The sequence below is a fragment of the Carassius carassius genome, chromosome 6 (genome assembly GCF_963082965.1).
Source record: "Carassius carassius chromosome 6, fCarCar2.1, whole genome shotgun sequence".
In the NCBI taxonomy this organism is placed as follows: domain Eukaryota; kingdom Metazoa; phylum Chordata; class Actinopteri; order Cypriniformes; family Cyprinidae; genus Carassius; species Carassius carassius.
This window is the reverse complement of record NC_081760.1, coordinates 2,817,430-2,833,717: the sequence shown is the minus strand read 5'-3', so window position 1 is coordinate 2,833,717 and position 16,288 is coordinate 2,817,430. Positions and strand designations below refer to the sequence as shown.

General features: G+C 37.8%; 1 protein-coding gene across 6 annotated transcripts in view; it reads left to right on the top strand.

The window, feature by feature from the left end:
- LOC132142216 (amyloid beta precursor protein binding family B member 2-like) overlaps positions 1 to 16,288 on the top strand; it is a 47,603-nt gene that overhangs the window by 25,046 nt on the left and 6,269 nt on the right. For 5 of the 6 annotated variants that reach the window (XM_059551902.1, XM_059551903.1, XM_059551904.1 and 2 more), the window contains 9 exons: positions 5,061 to 5,278; positions 5,394 to 5,585; positions 6,800 to 6,874; positions 7,500 to 7,553; positions 8,405 to 8,490; positions 8,587 to 8,647; positions 10,327 to 10,473; positions 11,561 to 11,688; positions 15,970 to 16,084. In XM_059551902.1, the coding sequence (XP_059407885.1) occupies positions 5,061 to 5,278; positions 5,394 to 5,585; positions 6,800 to 6,874; positions 7,500 to 7,553; positions 8,405 to 8,490; positions 8,587 to 8,647; positions 10,327 to 10,473; positions 11,561 to 11,688; positions 15,970 to 16,084 (1,076 nt within the window). The remainder of the gene's footprint in view (positions 1 to 5,060; positions 5,279 to 5,393; positions 5,586 to 6,799; positions 6,875 to 7,499; positions 7,554 to 8,404; positions 8,491 to 8,586; positions 8,648 to 10,326; positions 10,474 to 11,560; positions 11,689 to 15,969; positions 16,085 to 16,288) is intronic. The other variant, XM_059551905.1, reaches the window with a different exon arrangement.

Genomic DNA, 16,288 nt, shown 5'->3' with positions numbered 1-16,288 from the left:
AGTGATCCAGTATATTACTGTCTTTGGTGGGGCATGTAACATGCTGTCTCTGTTTTGGCAGTTCACAGGAAAGATTTGCTTTATCAAAGTGCCCAAGAATTATTAAATCAGAGTCCAGGTGTTGCAGTTCTGTGTCTGTGAACTGATCAGGGAGTTTCAGTAAAGCTGCAACACCGCTGCTCCCCCGACTTCAATGTCCAGCAAAACGTCCGAATAATCGAAATCCGGTGAAATATCGGGTGGTGTGTACTGCCGATTGTCCAACAATTTGTCTCTGGTGAAACTGATTGCAGGGATATAACTAAAGCAAACTACAACCCGAATTCCGGAAAAGTTGGGACGTTTTTTAAATTTGAATAAAATGAAAACTAAAAGACTTTCAAATCACATGAGCCAATATTTTATTCACAATAGAACATAGATAACATAGCAAATGTTTAAACTGAGAAAGTTTACAATTTAATGCACAAAATGAGCTCATTTCAATTTTGATTTCTGCTACAGGTCTCAAAATAGTTGGGACGGGGCATGTTTACCATGGTGTAGCATCTCCTTTTCTTTTCAAAACAGTTTGAAGACGTCTGGGCATTGAGGCTATGAGTTGCTGGAGTTTTGCTGTTGGAATTTGGTCCCATTCTTGCCTTATATAGATTTCCAAATGTTCTCTATAGGTGAAAGATCTGGACTGCAGGCAGGCCAGGTTAGCACCCGGACTCTTCTACGACGAAGCCATGCTGTTGTTATAGCTGCAGTATGTGGTTTTGCATTGTCCTGCTGAAATAAACAAGGCCTTCTCTGAAATAGACGTTGTTTGGAGGGAAGCATATGTTGCTCTAAAACCTTTATATACCTTTCAGCATTCACAGAGCCTTCCAAAACATGCAAGCTGCCCATACCGTATGCACTTATGCACCCCCATACCATCAGAGATGCTGGCTTTTGAACTGAACGCTGATAACATGCTGGAAGGTCTCCCTCCTCTTTAGCCCGGAGGACACGGCGTCCGTGATTTCCAACAAGAATGTCAAATTTGGACTCGTCTGACCATAAAACACTATTCCACTTTGAAATAGTCCATTTTAAATGAGCCTTGGCCCACAGGACACGACGGCGCTTCTGGACCATGTTCACATATGGCTTCCTTTTTGCATGATAGAGCTTTAGTTGGCATCTGCTGATGGCACGGAGGATTGTGTTTACCGACAGTGGTTTCTGAAAGTATTCCTGGGCCCATTTAGTAATGTCATTGACACAATCATGCCGATGAGTGATGCAGTGTCGTCTGAGAGCCCGAAGACCACGGGCATCCAATAAAGGTCTCCGGCCTTGTCCCTTACGCACAGAGATTTCTCCAGTTTCTCTGAATCTTTTGATGATGTTATGCACTGTAGATGAGATTTGCAAAGCCTTTGCAATTTGATGTTGAGGAACATTGTTTTTAAAGTTTTCCACAATTTTTTTACGCAGTCTTTCACAGATTGGAGAGCCTCTGCCCATCTTTACTTCTGAGAGACTCTGCTTCTCTAAGACAAAGCTTTTATAGCTAATCATGTTACAGACCTGATATCAATTAACTTAATTAATCACTAGATGTTCTCCCAGCTGAATCTTTTCAAAACTGCTTGCTTTTTTAGCCATTTGTTGCCCCCGTGCCAACTTTTTTGAGACCTGTAGCAGGCATTAAATTTTAAATGAGCTAATTAAGTGGATAAAAGTGTAAAATTTCTCAGTTTAAACATTTGCTACGTTATCTATGTTCTATTGTGAATAAAATATTGGCTCATGTGATTTGAAATTCCTTTTGTTTTCATTTTATTAAAATTTAAAAAACGTCCCAACTTTTCCGGAATTCGGGTTGTAACAAAAACAACTGCAGGTGACGCCACGGAGGCTGCTATGTTCTTCACCTTCTTTTTGGTGATATTTTCCGCTATCTTTTTTGCCATGCTCAGTGCCATCTTTTATATATCAGGGACTTCAAGTCCCATAATGCACCTCAGCATAATACCCAGTATTTGAAGTCCGCGTGAACTGGAAATTGCAGCTAACTTCATTTCAGCGTAGAAACAGAATATTGAATATAGGATGGGAGTTTATTTTAGTGCTCCTCCTCTGTCTTTCACTCATAAGCATGGTTAAAGATATTTTTCTCAACTGTCAAACTGAGGTTTGAATAAAGATTACCAAGACAAACTATTTTTATTTTCTTCAGGGAATAAACTTGCAGAGATTAATTGTTCACGACTAGCAATGTGCACTAAGTAAATAAAGTCCGTTTTGATTTGGGAATAGAGGAGATATAGAGAGAATTTGGGTAGAGGAGATATTTCTAATAGGCACTTGTGTTCACTTAGCATGCCTGGAGATTTGATTAGTGTGCATGACTAGTGCTGGCTAATAGCTGTTTCACTCAGTCAGTTCTGTTGGCTAATTATTAAGTCTCTGAAGTGAGTCTTGACTTGAAGCAACAGTGAAGCTACTCAACTAGTGCTTTCTGCCTGAACAAGTTACTGTCACTGTTGCTATAGTTATCTAAAACTGAATTCATAAAAACATTTGGATTTGGATTTCACCTGCAAACATTTGATGAATAACAGTAAATCTGACTGCATCCTTGGTGATTAAACGGCATAATTTGAAAGTTTTTAATCTCAAATCCTTTTACCGTGTTTTATCCAGACAGGTTTCCAGCCACAAGTTACTTTTATATTGACACTGAAAGTGAATTTACAGCCAATATTTGTGCCAAGATTTCATTGTGGGTGGGGCTACACAGAGTGATTCCTAGACATACTCTATCCACCATGTTTGCTAAGTCCTTTGATCTGTGTGACCTTCAACAAGTCAACAAATGAGAAACAACTGTCTTGGTACCTAGTATGTACACTTGACACTTTCCGGCACTGTTTTTAATAACTTTTTGAATCTAATAGTTCCTTGGCTTCCGTGACATGATGGGATGCATCTATCTCATTTGACATACAGCTTTTTGCATATTACGCAGTAGGGGATATTAAGAGAATGAGTAGCAAAGTCTATAAACAAACAGTACATTAACTGGAAAAGAATTAAGAATATGGAAAAGATTGTATCATTTGTATCCTTGTGTCCTAGTTATTACATGGTGTCAGTTAATTTTTTCTTCAGTTGTTAGTTATTCATTTTGTGGAGTGTCATGTCGATGGACACAAGGGCTTTTGAGAATGTCTTTAGAGTTGTTGAATCACGCACACACACACACACACACTGAATATTATGGCTCAATGGTTTTGGGGAGGATGTGTTTCCTGGCTTGAATATGTTCAGCATGTGTGAGTAACAGACTGCAGTGGTTTACTGTGTGTATATGTGCGGTTTTCCTCACCCAGATTGCATTGTGTGAATAATGCTCTTACTGACATCTGAAACTTGAAACAAACATTCCCAGCTGCTGAGTGAGGACAGACAGAACAGTAGCGAGTTCAGATGAGAGAGACAGAAATTTTACAGTGTGATAGTCTTCCAGTAAAAAATACAAAAATACCTATTTAATGTATTAAAGGGCATTCATATATCACAGAAACATCCTTAACTTAATTTATATCACATTCAAAATGTGAGTGTAAGGAGACAAGAAAGAGTTTGTAACCTTAACCCTAACCCTAAAAGCATACAAAAAGTACTTCCTGTTGATCGCCACTTCCTAAAGACTGAGGTGTCTATAGGTTGCGTTCAGACTGCAGGCAAATGAGGCCCATATCCAATTTTTTTTGCTCACTTGTCACTCGGATCTGTTTTTCTTATGACAGTGTGAACAGTACAATCCCCATAGAATTTGATTTTTTCAATTGCGATTTGTGCCACTTCCATATGCGGGATTAAATCTGATACAGGCCAGTTGTTTTGCAATATGACTATGATGTAGTTGAGGAATTTTGTGGTAAATGGACAAACATGCTTCATATCCCCCTAAACACAGCATAATCTGTATCCAAATGAATTTCAAAAAAAGAAAGTAACATTAAATGTTGTTTGTCACATGTAGTAAGCTATTTTTGTGCCATGGGTAATAGGAGGATTTCCACCCAACTACCACCGCAAGTATTTTTCAAACCTGTGGGAAGCACTGGGTATGGGTATGAGAGTCGATTTTGCCTGTCATTGCCGCCAACATGATTTTGTGAGGAAGTTGTAGCTGCACACTGCATCCGTATTATGATAGGTGGTAACCAGTGTTAAGGTACAATACTGCCACCACCTGTGTTGGAGTGTCAACCAGATTGCACTGATGCTGGATTATTTCTGAAATTAAATTATTTTTAATATCACGATAATTTTCAGTACCAATATAAGCATGCCGTCATGTTTGCTCATACAGATAAGAGTAATACATAATTCGAAACTGTCAAGGGTCTAGTTTTATTTGTATACACTCACAATACCAGCAAAACATTGTGCTTTTGTAAAATGAAGAAAACAAACAGGATGTGCTTTCTGACGTCTCGGTCACTGTGAACAGGAGCATGTCATAAAAATGAACCAAAACCGAGTGTATAGGCTGCAATGGGAGAAATAGGTCTAAAGAACTCAGAGGATTATGTAATGCTGCATTTTTCTCTAAAGCCAGACCCACTGTACTCACAAGTGAGCATTGTCAACTTCATCTTTGCAGCCAACACTAGTTTATTAAATAGTTAAAATGTCTCCTTGATATTTCCGACACATTCATAGTCATTACTTTTGACGATGCTTTGCTGCAAGATTTATGTCTGAGCTTGATAGCGGAAAAGGCTATATATTTATATTCAAGTAATTAAATTAATATAAACATACAATTAGTCAACTAGACTTTAGTTGGTGGCCGCCCTAGTTGTTAAACTATACATCAACACTCTTGGAACGCTGTTCAGATTCAGGTTAGAGTACCAGAACTGTTGTATGCTGATAGATACCATGTTTTAAAATTACTCATGCTGTCATACAAGGTATTGGTCATAACACCCAGCCGTAGGTGACTTGGATATCTTGGTTGATGGGTGTGTGGACCATGCCTGCCTGACCTTGTGTTTTTGTGTTTCCAGATATCTGGGGGGAGCACTCATTTCAGACAGACCCTGATTTGCCTCCAGGATGGAAGATGATGACAGACATGGCTGGGATTTATTACTGGCACATTCCTACAGGCACTACACAGTGGGAGAGACCCGCCCCATGCCATCCGGTGCCAACTGGACCTAGCCATGCCAGCCGCAAACACTCCCTGGGCTCCCTGTCACCCTCGCCCACTCCAGACCATGAGGTAACCCTTTAAAACCATGTGGTTAACTGGACATGGTACTCAACTAAAACAAATCAACAGTTGATATATCCACATTTACCAATAGTTTGCTCTGTATCTCTTTGTTGTCCTCTAGTCAATGTCTCACGCCGACGTGTTTTTCGGAGCATCGAGTCGTTCAGGCAGCACCACTTCTGACAGCTCGTCTGACCCCGGCCCCATCGCATCTACTTCATGTCTGGACCCTATCCCTATCCTGTCCTCAAACTCTTCCTCGTCCTCTGACGGCAATGTTCCTTCCTGTGGATTCGTCAACAGCTGCTACTTTGTAAGTCTATTCATCAGTGTCTCATCTTACAGTACGGACAATACTTTATGCTCACATCCTGCCATTCTCTGGGTGTTTAGATTTAACAGTGAGTACTATTTGGTTGTGGAGAATAAAATAGATAAGACAAACTTATAGTTCATAAAAGCATTAAAATTCAGGGTAATGGCATTACAGATGTGACAGTACTTCAGTTGCCATGGATTGCTATTTTTTTTTTGCTATTTGGGGAATTAATGTTTTTGCCCACCAGATATGATGAATTTTTTATCATCTATATTTTCAAATCATATGTATGAAAGACCTTACTAGATAAATGAACTTGAGCAAACATGCATATCAATAAATATGAAGAGTCAAGCGCCTTTTAAATTGCTCCTGACCTTAACACTGGGCTTAAAGCACCTTTTAGTCCTTTGAGTCTTAGTGTGCTTTACAGTTATGCTGTTTGCTGCAGCATAAAATGAAGGTTGACAGCACTTCACAGGGTTTTGTTTGTTTTAAAATGGCAATGTGCTACTGAATAAATGAACAAAAGAAGACAAGCATCTTGCCAGGTTTTTCGTTTGTTCTTTTCAATTGACTTCTTACTAGGTGAGTAACATGACTCGTTTGATTGATTGATTTATTTATTTATTTTTGTCCACGAAAAAGAGAAACTAATTGATTGAGAAGAATTAAAAAATTTTGTCACTTGCAGTCAGTTGGAATATCCACAACTAAAAGTATTGCCAAATGGTTATTAAATTATAAACCATGTTGTTGTTGAATTTCAAGCAAATTTAACTGGAATATTGTAAAAATACCATTACGAAATTTGGGGTCAGTAAGATTCTTTATTAGTGTTTTTTGAAGGACGTTTCATGCACACCAAGGCTGCATTTATTTGACCAAAAATACAGTTCATACAGTAATATTGAAAAATATGATTACAGTATAAAATAACTGTTTTCCATGTTAATATATATTTATATTTATTATATATATTTAATTTTGCTCAATTCTTTACTTTCACATTTAATCAATTTAATGCATCCTTGCTGAATAAAAGTACTAGTTTATTTTCAAAAAATCTTACTGACTCCAAATGAATTAAAATGTGGTGTAAATGTGTATTGAAAAATATAAATGTATTGTGATATTTAGTTAGAAGTTGGTCACACACAATAAAGCTAAAACTATGTATATATTTGTGTGTGTGTGTGTATGTATAGCCTCGGTCCTCATCCCTACAGATAATGCCAGAGAAGGATAGACACTTTGAGGCACGCCATCGGGAAGAGGACAAGGTAACAGTAACACTTGTTTACTCTCAGAATGTAGTCGAAATACAGTTTGTGCTTTCCTCTGATCCTTGCAACATAGAGTGAGATATCAACATCCATACTGCATGTAATCAAATCCCAACCAAACACCCAACAGATACTGTGCGCACACACACACACACACACACACACCCAGCGCCGCCGCTCCCACCATGCGCATCACGCAAGTGCTGAGGGGGCACCAAAAATAGCCTAATGAATTTTTTTTTTTTTTTAAATGCCAGTATTATTTCATTAGCCTATAGAAATATTAGCCACATTTTAGCCATGTATATGTAACAAAAAAGTGGGAACCAGAAAGATATTTAATAATTGCTCTAGTCTAGTCTAGAAAGTACCCCCCCGTGCCGGATGGTCCGTTCCGGTTGTTCGGGCGGACGAACGTTTTTTTTTTTTTCTCGGGGTCGGGGTGGGAGGCATCGTAAAGGAATTATGCTTAGGGCACCAAAATGGCGAGCAGCGGCACTGCACACACCACATGCTTATCGAGTGATCTAACAACCCTGTCTTGTCTCTGTCCCCCCTCCCACCCTTGATCCCTCAACCTTGTCCTCCCTGTTTATGTGTTTGTGTGTGTATAATGGTGCAGAAACAGCCATGGAGTGATTTTGCAGTGGGAAAGATTGATAGTGAGATCTGGAAGGTTAGTATCTCAGTCCGTTTTATTTTATTTTTTTTTTTATTATTTTTTTTTTTATTGAACTTCAGAGCCAAATACACAGTGGAATTTCTCAGGGAGCCAACATTTGGTTATGTTCATTATTTTTTTGCCCATCTGCTGGCCCATATTTTACAGATGTATTTTGCATTATTTTTAATACAATTTAGGAGAAATTTTGATCTACCTGAAGTTCTACTGGAGTAGTTGTGTTCTGAGATCCAGTACTGCTTCATACCTTCCTCACCCTTTGACCTTTAACCTTTCTACTGAGCATGGCTTTTGTGTTTTTTTTTGTCTGTCTGTACTACAAAAATCATTTATCCAAGTCATTAATTTTACTAACCTATTTGCCTTTTTTTCTTCTTGATTTAAGCATAAGCCTCACAAATTTTGTTAGTATTATGGTTAAAAAAATTATTGCCAAGAGGGTGAGAAAAAAATTCTCAGAAAAATGTATATAATATGTAATTTTTGTTTGTCATGGAAATTGATCTTGTTTTAAGTATATTTGGATATACACAACAAACATTGCAAATGAGAATAAAACATTGATAAATCAATTGCTTACACTTTATCAATTTATGTATTTATGGTGTATTAAGAAAATGATTTTTGCAGTTCACGGAGCAGGAAAGGTCCTGTTCACTCTTCATTTCTTCTCATTGTCTTGATCCATTCTTTTTGTAAAATGTGCAGCATTGAGACTGTGTCTGATTTAAAACTGGTTAATCATATTCATTTCAGTTTGCATCTAACCCACTGGCTCCATGCTGTACATTTGTGGGTTTGCTATATGTTTGTGTTTAATCACGTCGGTTTTATCTCTGCTTCAGGATCTACAGGCGGCCACCGTAAACCCTGACCCTAGTCTGAAAGAGTTTGAAGGCGCAACTCTCCGCTACGCCTCACTCAAGCTACAGTGTGTGAAAGAGAATAAATAAATAAATACACATAAATGAGAGAGAGAATAAATTGTGTATATATCTCTTCTGACGGTGTGTGCATCTGTGCTCAGAAACCCTGCTCCTGTGGAAGAGGAAGATTCCAGCAGCATTAACAGTGACCCTGAAACCAAGGTGAGAGTACATGAGTTTGTGCACATACTGCAGCTATTCAACGATAACAACTCTACAGAGAACTTATTATAGTCTTAAAGGCAAGATCCAAATTCATACTCGCCAAGCTCTAAAGCAGTATGCTGTATAATGGAGTTGCACACTAACTGGCTGGTGTTTGTTTAGGAACTGCTACATTATATGGTTTAAGTCAGATTATAAGAATGATAGTCAAGGTCTTGTTGTAAGAGATAAAATTAATCAAATCAAGACATGTAAGCATATTCTAAATAAAAGGTTATTGTGGAAGTGGTAGTTGTGGTATTGTGGTAGGTTATTGCTTTTTGTATATTGCTGGAATTTAGTGAAGCTTCAGGAGTTTCCATCCTCCAGTGTAATTCTAGATATACAGTGTCATCTGCTGGCTGCTCAAAGAAATGCATATGCACGTCATTATTGGAGAGGTGGGTAAAGATGACGATGGAAAAACTCATTTTTAGTTATTATTTCTGATGTTTTTATCTGAGAGTGAGATATGTCCTTAGGGCAGCGGAGCCCTGATCTTAACATAAAACACTAAACAACACCCTCGTAGATACATAGTCAAATGCATTTGTGCCACAAAATGTGAAGCAAATCTTTAAAAAATCAGTTAATCCTTCACATATATGATTATGCAATGTGTCACATACACTACCATTTAAAAGTGTGAGGTCTGCAGATTTTTTTTTTTAAATGAACATCTCATGCTCACCAAAATGGTCTTTATTTGATCAAAAATACAATAAAACAGTAATATTTAGTATCTGTATATAGTGTAAACAGATGAAGAATGTAGCTCTGTACATCACAACTATGCAGTAATCCTACTGTGGCTCAAGTGGAACCTTTACTGGATTTTTAATTTCTGGTTATGAGTTGTCAGATAATATTCATCTGCTCTTTATGTTACCATTCAATGTACACCCCCCCCCCCCTCCAAGTCATGCTCTCTCTCTCTCTCTCTCTCTCTCTCTCTCTCTCTCTCTCTCTCTCTCTCTGTGTGTGTGCTTGTTTCACACTCTTCCTCATGAGGATCTGATCTTTCAGCAGTAGATAAAATCAAACTGAAAGAGCAGGACAACATTCTGCCTGTTATTAATCTCTCTCACTCACAAACACTTTTATAAAGGAGGCCCCTTGTCACAGATTGTCAGAAAGGAAGAGAGACTGAATAATGGATGATTTTGCTTTCATAGTGCTGGGAGTGAGATACAGATTAGAAAGGAGGACGTGAATGAGTGAAAGATGAAAGAATAGCTCTTCCAGTATAAGGGGTCCTCTCTTTTGATCCCAGCACCCTGTTATAAGAGTTGTGTGTGTGTGTGAGTGAGTGATCATGTATGTATATGAACACACTCTTTCTTTCTCACTAATGTTAACATCAGCTAATCTTAGAAGATGGAATGTGAAAATTTAAGAGGTGTTTCCTCAGTGTAGTGTGTCTCACTATAGAGAAGTAGGATATGAGACATAATGGAATGTATGTAATAGATAAACACAATACTATATTACTGGGCTTGTTCTTTTGCGAGTTGTTTTGTTATGCCTTATGCCGTATGTATTTGCTGCGCTCTTCCATTTTCATCGTGTGTAGCTGTTGCCCTGTAGTTATTTGTCACAGTCTTTGTGATTGATCAGTGGGTTTCTGTTTATTACAGTGCTTTGCTGTGCGCTCTCTCGGCTGGGTAGAGATGGCTGAGGAGGATTTGGCTCCGGGTAAAAGCAGCGTCGCTGTTAACAACTGCATCCGTCAACTGTCCTACTGCAAGAATGATATACGAGACACTGTGGGCATCTGGGGAGAGGTGAGAGACCGCTTCACCCTATCTCTCTCTCACACACACACACACATACTAACTAGATTTACTTGAACCAATGCTGGTTGACCAGTTTTAGAACCAGCTAGACCAGCACTATAGTCTAAACACAGGAAGGCACATATAATACCTACTCATGCAAAAATTCACACAATGTTTCTAAACATCATTTTGAAAAAGGGAAGGTAGAAACAGGGAGATAAAACCTAAAAAAGACAAGAAAGAATCAAACGAAAAGAGGGAAAACTGAAAATGTCATGCAGAAAAAAGCAAGTGAATAGAAGAGGAAGAGGAAGAAAGAGAGTTTAATGTGTTGTGACAGGACACAGGAAGAGAGCCTCTGTTCTCCTCCTGCCTTTTATTTTCTGATCTGATCATTTATTCATTACTTTCAACACACATACAAGCACAGGCATCCTTAGACCTTATAGTAGCTTGTGACATTGATTCCAAAACCCAGCGAGTTGCCTGTATTTTAAGGCATCACAGGTGCACCTTTTCTTTGGTCAAATTCTAAGGCAGCATTGCATTTATTCTTCATGGAAAAATTCATTGAAAATGTGGAGCAGGAGAAATATTAGTTATAATATTTTATTCAATACTCAAAGCTTCAGTGATTTGACAATCAAGTTGACAATTTTGACAAATAAGCTAACAATATTACCTAATATTTTTGAAATGCTTGTTTATCAAGTATCATCTTATTAGCATGTTAACATCCACCAGTAGTCAAGCTGCAGTGCGCTTTGTTTGAGATGACATGAATTATAAAATACATTTCAATACAAAAAAAGAGGTTATTTGAATGTGTTTTTTTGCATGCATTTTCTGCTTTTTATAGTGTGATGTTTTTAACTGAGCAACAGCTAAGGAACTACTGTGTGCTCTTTTTGTACTGTGCTAATTGCATGAAATTACATATACATTCAGTACTAAAAAACATAGTTAAAAAAATGCAGTGCTATTTTTGTGATGCCTAGGAAGGCAGCTGTCTATGAAGGCAGTGGACAGCAAGAAAGCTCACTAGGTTTTGAAACGAAACCCTTATCCTCTTACATTGTACGTGTGTGTCCAGGGGAAGGATATGTACCTCATTTTGGAGAATAACATGCTGAATCTGGTTGACCCGATGGATCGAAGCGTTCTACACTCTCAGCCAATCGCAAGCATCCGTGTGTGGGGCGTCGGGCGCGATAATGGAAGGTATGCACTGGTTGGGTTAGTTAAGGAGAACATGGTAAATGATGAAGGGTGTATGAAATGTTTAATAAATGACAGAGATAAACTGAACAAAACTGAATGATAAATAAGTTAACTCACTCTGTATTTATGAAAGTGTGGGAAGTGTTTCTAAAATTCTTTTGGAAACCACACAGATTGGGCATGAAGCGATTTTATATGAGTTAAAACATTACAGCTCTCAGCTGCCATAAACATCATTAGAGTTTTATCTACGTGGAACTAATTTTCTAGATTGCTGATCCTGTTTGGCTGACTGGTCATCTATCAACACTAATAAGGTTTAATCTCTGTGACCTACTGAATGTTGGCTCGAAGCTCTGCACTGTTTTAGATTAAGCAGTTTCTGCCTAGTTAAATCAGATCAATATTTTCAAAAATCAAACTGACCGACAAAAGATGTTGAATGGATGTACATTTTATCATTAAAATCCTTTTTTTTTTTTTTTTTTTTTTACTAGTCAAATTCTTTGTATCAAATAAAAAAATAATAATTATATCTCAGTATTTTTTTCACCCTTTCAAATTTTCAGATGGCTTCTAAAAGTGTACTTTTTTTCATGTTGCCAATTATTTTCGAAACATTAAATGCAAAAAACTCAAATGGAAAAAAATGCAAGAACTTAGAGTAAAAGTCATCAATAGATGTTTTCCTCACCTTTTTTTCCAATAAATAAACATTATGGAGGAATTATGATGCTTATTTTCATATATATGCCAGACATAGTAATAAATATCAGTATTTAATAGAAAAGCTGTATTTATTATTTTTTTGTTAGAACATTTAAATATACTAAAAGAGAATTGTGTACACATTTGAGTAGTAATGGTTTAAACTGACAGTTGTCTTATGCACAAAAAATTTCTTAATTTTATATCATTAGCAAAATCATCAAAAGTATATTGTGACTGTTGAGTGTAGAATATTGCATGAAGTACGTGCCGTGAATTCTTCACAGTTCATTTTAATTAGAGATTTTAGATCTGCAAGCGTCAGCATTTCTGCACCTGTGACTTTCCTCATGTGCTCATTATCTATAAAACTCTGCAAGAGATTCTCTTAATGTGTTTCTGTTAATGTATTCTGATATCGAGACACTGTCACGGTGTCTGGTCTCTGTTTCCCTGAGTCTCCACTAGTGGTCTCACTTCCCCATAGGCACCTCACCGTAGGCACTACAATTCCCACAAAGCCTTGTCCCTTCATCACAGTAATTACACTCCTGTTAATTGCACTCAGGTGTCTTCACTTGATAGTCATTACCCTGCCTATATTAACCGGTCTGTTTCTGTTTGTTTTCATGGAGTCCTTTCATTCCGTCACCCAGTTTCCTCGCCTTCCGAGTTTCCTCATCTTCCGAGTTTCCTGTTCCTGTTCCTATCCCTGTTGTTTGTTTTGGATTGATTTCTGGTTTTGACCCCTGCTTGTTGGATTCTGATTTGGATTACCCATTAAAACCACACTGCGTTTGGGTCTCTCGTCTCCTGTGTTTCCCTGGGTTCCGATCGTAACAGACACTCCTCCAGTCCCTTCAAGCAAAAGGTCACTATATAATGATTCTGGATTAAAGAAGTCACCCCGGTGAAAGGAGGACAGAAATAAAAGATTGATGATAGAGAGAGTGCTAATGAAAGTTTAATCCAGTGTTATAGGTGCTGTCGGTATGTGAAGAGTGTTTGTGAGGTCATCCAAAAGTTGCATATGAATCTTGCTCTAGTCCCAGAAGAGCTGACTGGTTTGTGTGTAAGTGAGTGTGTGTGAATTATGCAGGGGTGGAATGCAGCATACTTCACCAGGGATGCTGAATCACAGTTTTGCCTCACTGAGTGTAAGCAGTACCACATTCTGACCAGTAGATGGCACTCTTCATATTCTCTAAACTGGAATCATGCTTAAGGCAGTTTTTTTTTGTTTTTAGATTTATTGTGTAGTCCGCATGTTTACGTATGTGTTTGCATATGATATAATTGTCCTATGCTAATACACCACTAATCCCATCAGTAAAATTTTCCTCCCAAGACCCTGGAGGAGGTTACCGTAGCGACAAGCGAAAGGAGAGGGGGAGGGTAAAAGGAATGCTGGGATTGGATGGAAAGAGAGAGAGCGAAAATGAGAAGCGGGTAAAAAAGAGAGAGATTGAGTGTAGAGAGGTGCGCTGCAATTTTTCAACGGAGCAGAGGATGAGACGAGGAGGTGAAAATCTGTAGAAGAGGGGTATGGCATAATGTTAAAACAGGGAAAAACGCGTGAATTAATAGATGTGAGTATTTTTCTCTTTTTCCTGTCCATTGTTTTTCATTATTTACTCTGTAATTCACCTAATTTTTGATAGTACCCATCAAATACATTGAAGCCATATTTTCTACAGCATGGCATTTGTTGTTTAGTAGTTTTCAGTTGAAGTATGTACTGGAGTGAGATGGGAGGAATACTAGGACTGTTAGAAGGTGGAGTGGGTGGAATTTCTCCAGATGGTGTGAATGAGGAGAAGGAGGAGATTTCAGTAGAGAATTGTGGATGCACTCTATGTGTTGTCATTGACTGTGGTGAGGATCGTATTGAGTACTACGTGTTCGGTTATTAAAGTAGGTCACATCAAGATCTTCACGTCACTAAACAGGTTACATTTGAAAGAGACTGCAACTTCCTTGTATGTTCCCTCAGATCGGGCCTGTCCTCTGATATCATCCCACACATCTACACGAACTAGAACACATGCCTTTTTTTCAAATTCCTTTGGGGAACCTCTGGGTTCTGTTCTCAGTCCATTAACATTGTTACCTGTACCTCCTTGTAGTTTCTCCTTGACCCTCCAGCACATTTTCCAGTTGAATCCTGCTGAGGTGCTGTAAAACAGCCCATTTTGAATGGGTTTACCAGCCTGGGGTTCATCCTTGACATTATTGAGTGCATTGAGTTCATCTGGTTTTATTCTTTCTCTCAGTCTGTTAAATCTCTAATTATCACACTGTTACATATTCATGTGTCTTACTGGCTGCACACTGAGAGTCTTATGTTTTAAGGTGTTACATACATCGTGATAAATGTCTGAACTCTCGTCACACCTGCTGGTCTCGTTTTCTCTTTCTTCCCTCTTATTGTCTTTTTCTTTCATACATACTTATTATTGGGGCTTGGATTAGATTTGCTAACACAGCATGTTCCAGCCATGTTCCAGCTTCCCCACAGCATATTCCAGCCATTGTCATTGAGATGCGCATCCTGCCATTAGTAATGCACATGTTCTGAAATACCTGTACACATCAGAACCCTTTCATGAAATACAAGCAGAACATGTTTCTGTCAATCCTTCATAATACATATGTTTTTGCATTGAATTGAGTGTAACAGTTTTATGTTAAAACGTTCTTGTGAATGATTTATGCAGGAATTTGTTTGGCTTGTTTCATTAATGGGCTTCATTGTGTGTATTTTCTCATAATGTTTTTTTATTATCTTTTACTTGACTGCTTTCCGGGACTCAGAGAGAGGTAAATTGGTTTACCCTATTATTACTTGTATTCTCATCATAACCTTTTTGTAGACTCTTCCTGGACATTTTGTTCATAATAGTTTATTTTTAGCAGAAATGATAAAGAATGTGTGTAATACAGCTGAAGGTGTAAGTTTAGAGACACTCATTTATCTTAGATAGCCACGTGCACCTGCATATAGTAGGTGATGTGTGTGCATTTTATACATGGTTATATTTTACACCATTTTTTGTTTGCCTGAAATGTGACTGTCTCTGTTAGGGCAGTTCTTTGCATATGCACAAACAGAGAAATATACACAAACTCACATTGACAACTCTTTTTGTCTATAATCATGTGTCTGTTTATCTGTATTGTTTATTGATGAAATATGGTTGTTTTCATTAAAGAAATTAAAAAATTTGCTTAGTCAACATGAAATCAAAGTGGACTCTATTTACTTTCAAAATGCTCATTACTTTTCTTATTGTCGACTTTTTTTCCAAATAAAATATAATTGTGTTCATATTTATTTCATAAAACGAAAATAATTCCTTTGACCTCTCGACTTGGCTCCATTCAGGTATGTAACTTTTTGGGGTCCAATCGTTTTCCTATGGACAAAATAAAGTGATGCCCTAGTTTTTTTTTTACTATACTTTTTGGAAATATGACAGATTATGTGAGTTAAATGGGTTATTACCCTGTTTTTTTTAAACAGCTGTTTAAATATAAGTTTAAACTTGTTTCATTTTAATTGTGTGCATACAGGGATTTTGCATATGTAGCGCGAGATAAGGACACCCGGATATTAAAATGTCATGTGTTCCGCTGTGACACCCCTGCCAAAGCCATCGCCACCAGTCTGCACGAAATCTGCTCCAGGGTGAGAACTACACACTTCACAAACAACATCCAACACAAAATTATCCTAAACGGCCCATTCAAAACTGTAAAATGCAAAAACTATATTAGATTGCAGAGAAAACCACTGATAGTCTTAAGTCTGTGTGTAAGGATAGAATACAGCTGAGAAGGAAGAAACCGGGTTCACGTTCTGATTAGGCTGCTGATTTAGGGCATGGAGTTT